General features: G+C 39.3%; 1 protein-coding gene across 1 annotated transcript in view; it reads left to right on the forward strand.

Annotated features, from left to right (window-relative positions):
• skap2 (src kinase associated phosphoprotein 2) overlaps window positions 1-12,861 on the forward strand; it is a 244,576-nt gene that overhangs the window by 150,631 nt on the left and 81,084 nt on the right. The window contains exons 8-9 of the mRNA XM_059945083.1: window positions 1,193-1,256; window positions 8,030-8,158. Of these exons, the coding sequence (XP_059801066.1) occupies window positions 1,193-1,256; window positions 8,030-8,158 (193 nt within the window). The remainder of the gene's footprint in view (window positions 1-1,192; window positions 1,257-8,029; window positions 8,159-12,861) is intronic.

Consider the following 12,861-nt stretch of genomic DNA (forward strand, 5'->3'; position numbering starts at 1 on the left):
TCCCCGTGTTAATCCCTGTGAATAGCAGAAAGGATTGGGAACAGTTTTGTAAAGGAAAGGTCAGTGCCTTTAAGCCGTTTCATTTTTCCATCTCCGTAAATTCTTCGTGGGAAAGTTCAATTTGGGAACCGAAACAACACGACGTGAAAGAGAATTTAAATCGTCTTAAAAAGTCTCTCCCTTAAATGGACTGTAAGAATCTTGAACTTTTGCAATACTACTTTGAAGAACTGTTTTTGCAACATCGCTTTAAGAACAGTTTAAGCTTCATTGCTTTAAGAACCGTTTAAGCTGCTGCACAGCAGCTGATTTCCGGTTACGTTAGTGTTTGTTTACTTTTGGAGGGTTTGTTTTCAGTGTTTAATAAACGTGGTATTTGTTATAAAAACCCCTGCCTCACTGATATATTTATTGTTGCTTGAATCCGTAACACCAGCAAGACAATGACCCAAAGCATAAAGCCAACACTACATAGGGATGGCTTAAAAACAACAAAGTTAATGTCCTGAAGTGGCCAAGTCAGAGTCCAGGCTTTAATCCAATTGAGAATTTGTGGCTAGGCTGTTCACTCATGATTCCCCATTCAATCTGACAGAGCTTAAGCAGTTTTGTAAAGAAGAATGGGGAAAAATTGCAGTGTCCAGATGTGCAAAGCTGATAGAGACCTATTCACACAGACTCAAGTCTACCAAAGGTGTCTCTACTAAATACTGACTTGAAGGGGTTGATTACTATGCAATCAATTATTTTGTGTTTTGTGTTTGTAATTAATTTAGATCACTTTATAGAGATCTGTTTTCACTTTGATACAAAAGAGTCTTTTTCTGTTGATCAGTGTCATAAAAAGCCAAATTAAGTCCACTGTTGTAAAACAATAGAACAGGAAAACTTCCAAGAGGTGTGATTACTTTTTATAGGCACTGTGTATTCCAGAGAATTCACATATAATAAAATATCAAAATAGTTGGAAGGATTTTAACCTGAAACATTTAATTTATTTTCTGTGTCCACAGATGCATCCTGATCTGCTGCATATCGCAAACATTTTCTGTTTTACCTCAGATTTTCAGCTTCTGCAGTATTTTATGTTATGTGTTTCTGAAGATGTTCTCACAGATAAGACTATGTAAATGCTGAAAATATAAATTTCTGCAATGTCTTTTAAGATTCAATATTTGCCTGTTAATTTCAGTTTGCTGCAGCTACTTCCATGGAGGCTGAGGAATGGGTTGAGCAGCTTCAATTTGTATTAAAAGGTGAGTGTTCAAAAGCTGTGGAACCAATGCAATGGCTAGGACCATGTTCAGATTAATGCACCGCAACTCATCATTACACCCCTGCTAATCCCCAAGCTGCATTAATTAATCTTTTCTAACTGTACTTCTCCCAATAAACTGATGGCAATGAGTAGCAACAAAACCTCTAAACAACACATCATGTAGCCATGAGCTGACAAACTTGGAAAGCTTTTGCTGTCAAGACCCTGTTAATCAGAGGGATAAAAAAATAAGAGGAGACGACTATTCTGCCCCTTAATGATAGTCCTGCATTTAACATCACCGTGGTTGTTCTTCAACCCTCACATCTTTTTGTCCAATCACTCTATTCCTTTATTCCTCAGACATTTTTTAATCTTCTTTTGAACAATCAAAGAGAGATACTGCAGCCCTTGGAGGTAGAAATTTGTAAAAATTTACCAACATCAGGAACAAAATATTTCTCCTTTAGTATTACCCTACTGCATTAAATAGTTTCTAAATTCTAGTGAATAGAGCTTTCACCATCTCAATGTTGAATTCAATTTGTTATCACAGAATGTATATGTTACCATGCAATTCAGTTTCTTATTTACAGGAAATTAAAGAAATACAATAGAATTTATGATAAACTATACAGAAACAGAGACTGACAAACAACTAATATGCAAAGGCAAGAAATAGTCCAAATAAAAAAAAGCCAATAAATAACACAGAGAACACGAGGTGTAGGGCCCTTGAAAGTGAGTCTGTAGGTTGTGAAATCAGTTCAGAGTTGAGGTGAGTGAATTTATCAGGCTCAGGAACCTGCTGATTGAGGGTAATAATTGTTTCTGAACCTGATGCTGTGGGTTCCAAGGCTCCTGTACCTCTTGCCTGATGGTAGTAGCGAGAAAGAGCACAGACTGAGTGGTGGGATCCTTGATGATGGATGCTGTTTTCTTGTGGCAGTGTTCCTTGTACTCAGTGGTGAGTAGAACTGGGCTAGAGCCACCACATCTTGTAGACTTTTCCATCCCTCGGCTTTGCTGTTTCCATCTCAATCCTTCATATGACAGCTCTTCAATCCTGTGGACCTGTGTTAGGTGAATCTTAGCTGTACTCTCTCTTTAGCAAGTGTATCCATGTTTCTGCATGACCCAGAAGGGGGATATTTAGCTCATGAAGTTTATGTCAACTCTTAAAGCTTTCCCATGATTCTTTCATTTATTTCCTTATAACCAAATCTCTCTCACATTTCCATTGATACTCCCAAAAGCCATTTCAAAGTTCAAAGTAAATTTATTATCAAAGTACGTGTATGTCACCATATATAATTCTGGAGGTTGTTATAGGTGCAGGTGGTAATTTGTACGAGCTCTCACTACCTATTAAATGCTCCCAGTAGCATGCATCTCAAATACTCTCTGACAACCAAGTCCAGCTCCTGGCCTTCACGTGTGGCTTGACTACTAAGTCTGGCAGAACCATTTCTACTGACAGGTGAAAGGGCAAAAGTGTGTTACTGACACCTTAAAACCAGTCGCTTGGGCAGATGGAATTTATCAGTCATGATTGGCAGCTCATCTAGGAGAAGGAAATCTCTGATCTCAAGCCTCCACTGCCTTACGGCTATACCCACTCATGGGGAAGGCTTTGTGTGTAAACTCCAAGGGAAATATAAGGAGCTGGAGTCCTTAATGCAGTCCTACATTGAGTCCAACGTTGACTGGCCATTCCTGCGATGCTGCTGGTGCCAAACTGTGTCGATCTCTGCCGTTTCTTTGGATGTGTGGAGAGGGGGAGCTTGCCACATGGGCAACAGCTTGCTCTCCATATTGTACTGCCCTGGCCCGCATGTCTAGAGAGCTAGGATGCAACATCTGTGGTCAATCCTGACCAACAGAGGCCTCACACACAACCCTGAGATTTGTCTTCTTACGGACATACACAGTAAATCCAAGAAAGACAATGGAATCAATGAAAGACTGTACCAAGAAGCAATTTGCAAAAGGCAAGAAACTGTACAAAAACAAAAGGGAAAAAATATATACTAAGTGCAATTTACAGCAGCCAATTAACCTAATGACCAGTATGTTTTGGGTATGTGGGAGCAACGTGTAGCACCACGTTGTCACAGGGAGAATGTGCAAACTCAACCCAGACAGCACCAGATGCTAGCATCAGAACTGGATCACTAACTATGAGACAGCTCTTCTACCTGTAATGCCATAACAAAATTAAAATTGATTTAAAAGAATGTAATTATTTAAAGCACATCAAACTCTTAAATAGCATAATATAGAGAGATATAAAGAGTAAAACAATATAAGCAGTTAAAAACAAGAGTTTCTTCTTATGCTAGATATATTGAGCAACATGTACAAAACTCAGGAGGAGCTCAGCAGGTCCAAAGGCATCTATAGAAAGGAATAAAGAGTTGATGTTTTGGGTTGATACCCTTCATCAGGACAGTTAAATTATCTTGCAATGAAGGTTTATAATGACCTTGCGGCCTTGCAAAATTTTCTGCCTGTAAGTATTTACCCAGTGGTGACTGAATCTTTCACCACTCCATCAAGCAGTGAATTCCAGATGACGACAGGTCACTATGTGAAGAGGTTGTGTCCTGATATTGCCCCAGGCTCATATGCCATTCAGTTTAAATTTTGCTTCTCTAGTTTCATCTCTTTTTCCTCAGTCAAATTGTCTTTGTTTGCATGGTGAGGATGTTATGTTGAGGCTTTATAAAGCCATGGTCATACTGCACTTGGAATATAGTGAGCAGTTTTAGGCTCCTTATCTAAGAAAGGATGTGCTAACATTGGAGAGGATCAAGACAATGTTTACAAGAATGAACCTGGGAATAAAAAGGTTAATGTATGTGTAGCGTTTGATGGTTCCGGGCCTGTACTTGCTGAAATTTAGAAGAATAAGGGGTTATCTCATTGAGACCTATCAAACATTGAAGGCCTAGATAGACTGGTGATGGAAAGGATGTTTCCTATAGTGGGGGTGTCTAGGAACAGCCTCAGAATAGAGTTTTATCCATTTACAACGGAGATGAGGAGTAATTTCTTTAATCAGAGGGTGGTGAATCTGTAGAATTCGTTGCTATGGAGGCTAGGTCATTAAGTATATTCAAAGGGGAGGATTATTTGTTTTTGATTGGTAAAGCCATCAAATGTTATGGGAAAAGGCAGTAGAAAAGGAGTTGAGGGAAATTAATCAGCCATGATCAAATGGTGGAGCAGACTTCAATGGCCAAATAGCCTAATTTTCCTCTAATGTCTTAAGGTCATATGTGCCTTCTCATTTCTAAAGAGAACAATCCCAGCTTTTCCAATATGTATGTTAACTAACACTTCTTGCTTGTGAGATTTTGCTTATGAAAGGTGTCATGCTTGTGCAACAGTGTAGTGACCTGGATTGGAAGCCGCGGTCTCGTTGCAGCTATGCTGGCGTTAAGGTGAAAATATTGAAAGTATTCAGCAGGTTGGGCAGCATTTGTGACTATTGAAATAAAGTTACAATTTCCAACAGAATCCATAATATTTAGAGGGAATGTTTGTGATAGAATGGGAAGGAGAGGGATTGGGTGACCCGGTAGCATACCTGTTAGCACCACACTAAAACGTTGGAGTTCAGAGTACAATTCTGACATTTCCTGTAAGGCGTTTGTACACCTACCCCATGGATTTTCTCCAGCTGCTTCTATTTTCCCCACACAGTCCAAAGACATTGTGTAAATTGCTCCGTGATTAAGCTCAGGTTGAATTGAGGGTTGCGGGGTAGCATGGCTTAACGGGACAGAAGGGCCTACTCTACGCTTGATCTCTTAAATAAATAAATTACTAGAGGGGCCTGTGCCAAAAAGACGACATTGTGGCAAACAGAACGAGTTTAAAGGATGTTTAAATCAGATTGTCAGTCTGTACGTATGACAGCAAGAGGACTTTGCAAGACAATAGACAGAGCTGCCAGAGCAGCACTTGGATTTTTGGCTAGCTGCTGCTTACAACAGAAGTTAAAACATTTGCCATCTGGTCCCCAATTATGAAAATGGAGTTTTCTACTTTTTCAAGCTGGAAAGAATGAGTTGCATGCTTTGTGCAAAGCTCTAAACCAGTTTGGCACCAAACATTTCATTAGTCTGTTTGCATGACCTGCCCCTTCCAAATTCTCAACTGAGGCACGTTTAGGCAATTTGAAATACAAAGAGTTTAAATCAACAATCCTTAAGAGACTTTTTAAAACATTTAAAGGCCTTTTAACATTCAAAAGAAAGGCTGACCTAAAGCTTTGACGGCTATTGACTTCCAAAAGGGGAAAAAGAGTTGCCATGTCTTTCATTTGTCAGGGATTATTTCAGTAAATCCAAAATGCAAATATAAGGCATTTTGCCCAGTTTTCTCCTTTTCTGAGAAGTCCCATATCATCACATACTGCACTCCTACCACAAATTGCTGACAGCGACTTGAGCACTTGTGTAGTTAAATGTCTTTGCAGAAATACCAAAGTTGCCATCAGTTACATGGATTAAGTTAATTAGAAGTCCGATTTTCTTGGGGAAAGATGTGTGCAAATTACTCCTCTAACCTCTCTCATTAACAAGACATTTTCACCCACAGAACTGATGCTTGCTGAATATTTTCTGTTTTACACACCATTTTCTGTAAACTCTAGAGATAGCTGTGTGTGAAAATCCCAGATCAAACCATCCCATCGGGCAGCAACAATCATTCCACAGTCAAAGTCACTTGGATCAACAACCTCTTGACCATGTCAGAGAGCTTTTAAGCATTGAATTGCTGCCACATGATTCGCTGATTTAGATATTAGCATTAACGAGCAGGTGTACCTAATATAGTGGCCACTGGGTGCATCTTTCCCAGAACTGGAACATATTGTTAAGTTCAGAATCAGACTTTAATCGCCAAGTACGTTGATAAACAAATTGAACATTTTCAATCTTCAGAAAGTATCAACGAGCCTTCTGAGCCAACTTGGGTAAATGTATTGGGCCAGAAAGCAGAGACGCCCTCCATCAGTCAAGATCAACCATGGATGTTGGGTCCCAGCTGTCTACATGATACACAAGCCAGGGCAGTACAATATGGACAGCAAGCTGTTGTCCATGCAGCAGTCTCCTCCTCTCCACGCAGCTAAAGGCAGAGACTGATACAGTTTGGCACCAGTGGTGTCACAGGAGTTGCCAGTCAGCATTGAACTCAACGTAGCATTGCCTTATGGACTCCAGCAATGAATTTTTCCTCTGGGTTTACCCCTGAAGTCTTCCCATGAGCATGTATAGCTGTAAGGCAGCGGAAGTTTGAGATCTGAGCTTTCCTTCTAGGTGATCTGCCCGATGCGACTGGTTTTAAGGCACCAGTGTCCTGCCTTTGCCCCTTTGCCTATCAGTAGAAACATTTCCACTGGGCTTAGTAACTAAGCCACACGCGAAAGCCAGGAACTGGACGTGGTTTCAGAGGCTATTTAAAATGCATACTATTGGGAGCATTTAATAGATAGTGGGAACTTATCCCCATTACCACCCCGGTATAACAACCTTAATGAAATAGAAAGCATAATATTTGATCTTAAGTACCCACATTAAAGGCACCAGATCACTGATAATCTGAAGTGAAACTACTGAAATATGAACAATAATTCATTGAGAACAAGTGCTTTGGTTGTTCTTGTTCTCTCATCACCCTCCTACCCATAACCCTGCACTCCCCACCAGTCTAATTCAATGAACAATGCCAATTTGTTTGAGTAGGATATTTGTGGGATCAAGGTTATCCTAGACTTCACCATATCATTAATGCAGTGTTCTGTGCCGTTAGGTTCTGTATTTTCATGAGGTGTTGAATTCTGTTGTAGACAGCCACCGATCACATGGGATCATGGGTTTGTGCCTCTTGTGGACTGTGTCCTCTCCAGGGCACAAGCCTGGGTGGGAAGATTTGAAGAACCGGCTGTTGCCCATGCAGCGGGTTCCCCCTCTCCACATCACTGATGTAGTCCAAGGGAAGGGCAAGCACCGATACAGCTTGGCACCAGTGTCGCCACAGAGGTTGCCAGAGTGAAGTTGTAAACAACATCAAACTGCCTTAGGGACCCCAGTTCGGGATTTCTTCCTCGGGGTTTACTCTCGAAGCCATTCCCATGGGTGGGTATGGCTGCAAGGCAGCGGAGATTTAAAATCAGAGTTTTCCTTTTCCTAGACAGGCTGCCGTCAAAGGCTGACGAGCCCCACCTGCCTGAAGCAACTGGTGTTGATGCGCCTTTGCCCCTTCTCTTGTCAGTAGAAACAGTTCCACCAGGCCTAGTAGCTAAGCCACACGTGAAGACCAAGAGTTGGACGTGGTTGTCAGAGACTGTTAGAGTCACATACCATTTGGAACGCTTTATAAGTAGTGGGAGCTTATCCCCACTACCACTCGGACTATGACAACCTTAGGAACCTGGTGTTGAATTATGATGCTATCACCTATATTCTAAATCTTCAAAAGGAGTGAACAATCCAAAAAAAAAGAAAAAACACAGTACTCTTTGGAGAGATTGAGTGTCTAGCTGTCATTCCACTCTATTTAATTTTACTCTTAACTGCAGCACTAAATATTCTCATACTCAGTGGTACACTACTCCAATTCTCTGTCAATTTTGCCCTCTTGTTATTCATAAGGACATATATAGGAATCAATGTATAATGTTGCATTTTCTTTTACCTTGCTCAGTGCTTTACAGAACCTAATGCTTTGATTGTTTTGTTTTTGTTTAAAAAAAAGACAGAGAATCTAACCTGATCCCAGTAGATGATGACGGTGAAGAAATGTATGATGATATAGATCCAGAAATCAACAATGTAAAATCCAGCCAAGAACCAATAGACGAAGACATTTATGAAGAGCTTCCAGGTTTGTGCTTTTTAAAGTAGTCATTTTTGAAGTAAATTACTCTTTAAAAATTCTCAGAAGACAACTGGAAAAAAAAAGCAAGTTTATACCATTTGGGTTTCTTAATTCTGTAGCATGGAGCAAACAAGAGATAATCTAGTCTATCTAGAGAGAGATGAATGAGGGAAGTCACTCTTTATGAGATGGAAAAAGACCACTGGATGAAAGCCAGGGACCTGTACAACATTAGTCATGTGATTTGATGATAAAACTCAAAGTGAATAAAGGATTTTGTTGAATAATCTAATTAGTTTGTAAAAATTGCTTCACAAGTTTGTCTGAAAACAAATTCTATTACACAAGTGGACTGTTGTGTCTGTTGAGGTCAACTATTTAGTCCAGTTAACTATCTATTCATATGAAAGTGGACATTTCAATATTGTTCAGTACTGTAATAGTTCAATTGTTCGATGTTAATGAACTATTGTAATCTGAAGGAGTATCTGGTGTACTGCGTTGTAATTTAAAAAAATAAGTAAAAAAAAATCACCTGCTGGACCTCTATATAAGGAAGGCTAAGGAAGGCTGGGAAGAAGGTCCCTTATCTACAGATATATTTACCAAGAATGTACATTATATCATGCTTCTGTCTTTTAACTCTTCAAGGAGCAAGAGTATCTGGAGGCTAAGATAAGCAAAGCTCTGTCAGTGGGGATGGAGACATGTGATTCTCTCTGGGCAGCGTTCCAAAATTGCACTGTTCATTCCTTTAGGGCAAAGAGCATCCACTCTTCCCTTGACTTCGAACTACTGTTCATGAATTGGTTTGTGCAGTAGTTTGCCTTTATATTATTAGCCATGGGAAACTAGAAACCTGGGGAAGGGTGTCATTAAGTTCTTCGAGATATGATCCCAGTCTGCACTGCTCCAGCCAGTAGTGCCCTCCAGAGAGTTGAATAATTTATTATTATTACATGCTTCACGGCTTTGCTATCAGGGAGACTCAGTCTTTAGCAGAGACCTACAAAAGGGTAAGGTGGAAGAGATGGGGAGAAGGATGGAGAAGATAACCACACATTCAGATGAAGTGAGGCTTTGTCAGGGTGCTGCTCATTAACCAGAAGTTCTCTTGAATCCAAATCTGCCTGTTCGAAATGCAGATTTGCATGGTGTTGGCAACTGGGGAATGACAGGCTACTTTCAAACCATCTGGCTTCGACATTCGTTAAAGTACCAGTGCAAAAGGTTATGTGCATATTTAACTGCAGTGCTGTGGACCACACCCAGAAATGTTTGTTAAGCATCTAGAGTAAAAGCTGTAGTCAGCTAAGCATCACAGCCAGACAGGTTAATTTGTCACGCAGCTCTGGAGCAATGAGAATTGTACATCATCCTGATTTGGAAATGTATCACAATTTTTCATCATCTTTGTGGCTAAGACATTCAACTGACTACTGGAAAACAAAAACAGAGCCCTAGGCGAACTTAACGAGGTTAAGCAGCATCTGTGCAGGCAAAAGATATCAGCTGGTGTTTCAGGTTAAAACATTCTTTCAGACTCAAAATTCGTTCACCTGATTCCAAATTATATGCACTCACTTTCATGAAATCTACAGCTCATGTTCTCAATAGTATTTATTTATTTATATATTTGCATAGTTTGGCATCTTTTGTACATTGGTTGTTTGTCAGTCTTTGTGTGTAGTTTTCACTGATTCATATGTATTTCTTTGTTCTATTGTGAATGCCCATAAACAAATGAATCTCAGAGTAGTATATGGTGATATATACTGTACGTACTTGGATAATAAATTTATTTAGAACTTTGAACATCGACTTGCACTTTCTAACGCCACAAATGCTGCTTGACCTATTTAGTTCTTCCAGCATTCAGTTTTTGTTCAAGAATGCAGCTCCTGCAATCTCGTCTTTCTCCAATATTCCTGGAGTACTATTATCATTGCGATGACAACAGTTCAAGAAGTGTGTGGCAGTGGGGTTGCCAGAATGAACTGTTACTCTTACTAATCCTAGAAAAATATTTGGGCGGAGAGAATTCCTAAATGTTTACAATTTTAGAGAAGCCTCCATCAGTAACCATACAGGACAACACATTAGGGAAATGGGATTGATGTCATTTATGCTTAATATTTTGACCTATGTTATTATCACTGTTCTGCAACTGTTATAAAAAGACATTTGCCACACTAGCTAGTCTCTTTCCTGGATAATTCACATTTGCAAAGTATCCTGAAAGTGGATTCAGCTGGGCAATCAATGCATCAGCCCAAATCGGAATTTCACTTTCCAAATATTTAATTTTCCAGTGAGAAATAGGCAGTTAGTATTGAACGTCACCTGTGTATATTCCGGTTTGTAAACAAAGATTATGGAAGTAAAGAATTGTATTTCATGTCCATACTCTCAGGTTAGAATTCACACGAGACCACAAATAAATAAATCAAACCTGCTTGAAAACTTGCTATGTATTTCCCTGAAAAGATATTCTGCAGTGTATTCCTGCCATAAACAAAAGTATGGATGAAGGTATTGATATAAAATACTTGCTTTGGAAATTTTTAAAAAATTCTCGTCTTCAACAGCATGTTTAGCATGTCCTACAGCACCTGGTTACCACCCTACAACTATCAGACTCCTGAACCAGCATTGATAGCATCACTCACCTCAAAACTGAACTGATTCCACAACCTATGGACTCACTTTCAAGGACTTTTAACAATTCATGTTCTCAGTATTATTTATTACTCATTTATTTTTTACTATTATTATGTGTTCTTTTTGTAGTTGCTAAGTTTTTTGTCTTTTGTACATCGGTTGCTTGTCCATTTTTTGTGTACAGTTTTTCATAGGTTCTTCTGTTTCTTTGTATCTACTGTGAATGTCCGCAAGAAAGTGAACTTCAAGGTAGTATATGGTGACAGACATGTACTTTGAAAGAAAAGCCATAATATTTAGCATTCCAGCCCTGAACTAGGCTTGATCTGAAAGTTTCACCAGTCTTTAAGTAATTAAATGCTGACATGCCTGATGTGCCCTTACAGTTTTTTGTTTTACTCCAATCAATTATTAGAACCTTGTATGTTAGCTGCTTGCTTTGTATAATCATAACTATCTTCCATATTCTCTTTTTTTGTTATATTCAAACATGGAATTCATTAATTCATTCACTGAATGCTAAGGAAGAGAAGTCAAACTACATACTTTTATTTTTAGATTCTTTTCCGTTACTTCTTATTTTGAGCACTTCTTGAAGTGTTGAACTATGGATTAAATTGATATTATTTTGGAAGCTGGGTTTATGTAAAGGCCAAGTCATTGAGTACATTTAAAGCAGAGGTTGATAGGTTCTTGAATAATAAGGGCATCAATGGCTGTAGAGAGAAGGCAGGAGTGTGAGTCATGATCGACTAAAGAAGTCATGATCAAGTGACTCAAGGGGCCAAATGGCCTAATTCTGCTCCTTTATTTTATGATCTTCATAATTTTCATCCTAGATTTTGATGCAAAAAATTAAATTGAATTCATGGATACACTAATATTGAGTCTTACCCTGATGACTCAATTTTTATTTCTTTTGACCTTGGGCTGCATTCTTACCAGGATCAGAATGAACAGACAAATGCACAGCTTCCCGTTCCAGTGTTCAGTGCTGCATGCTCTTGGAATCTAGAAGTACTTCTCAACTGGAAAATTTAAAAATGACTCATGGAAAGAAAACAACCATACCTTAAATTGATGAGCTGATGATTTTTTCCCAATAATTGCAATAGTTATTAATCAGAAATCAAAGCTAAAACTACATATGCTGGGAATCTGAAATAAAAGGGAAACACTCAGCTGGTGAGGCAACATTTGAAGGAGGAGGAACAGACGTTTCAGATTGAAGAACTTCCTGTTTATTTCACGGGAATCTCAAGTTAATATTTGCTTCATGACCTCTAATTATTTCTATTTTTCAGTTAAATCTAATGATTAATTTCTGATATGGTTCTCCTCTACCTTTCCATCTTATAGAGTATTCTGATCTTGTATTCATTGGCTTAATGTAAGCAGTTCTTAATGACTGTTTCTCTTATCACAGCACCTAGGGAGTACTTCCATTCATTGTAAACACAAGAGCTTCATTAATTGTCCGCTAACTACTGAACTGCAATTAAGGATTGGCTGCAATGCCGATTTTGCTAGTGAATTTATCCCATGAACTTGTTCAAGAAGAAGAAAGACCCTTAAGAAAACCTGGTTGACTGAAAATCACTTCCTCTGTTCGTATTGCAGCTGTAGGCCTTTGTTGGTCAGGGTTGACCATGGTTGTTGCATCCTAGCTGTCTAGATACGTAAACAAGGGCAGGATAATATGGGAAGCAAATCTCCCCCTCTCCACACATGTGATAGATGCAAAGGAACAACAGAGACTACTACAGTTTGGCACCAACAGCATTACAGGTGTTGCCAGTCAGCTTTGAACTCAATGTAGGGCTTCCTCGGAACCAGCCCATGAGTGGGTAGGCAGTGGAGGTTTGAGATCCGAATTCTCCTTCTCCTAGCTGAGCTGCTAACCTTAGCAGACAAGCTCCACCTGCCCAAAATGACTGGTTTTAAGATGCCAGCAATCCACCTTTACAAATTCTCCTTTCACACATGATGCCCAGGAGCTGGACTTGGTTGTCAGAGGCTATTTGAGGTGCATGCCATTGGGAGCATTT

Source organism: Hypanus sabinus, chromosome 20 (assembly GCF_030144855.1).
Source record: "Hypanus sabinus isolate sHypSab1 chromosome 20, sHypSab1.hap1, whole genome shotgun sequence".
Taxonomy (NCBI): domain Eukaryota; kingdom Metazoa; phylum Chordata; class Chondrichthyes; order Myliobatiformes; family Dasyatidae; genus Hypanus; species Hypanus sabinus.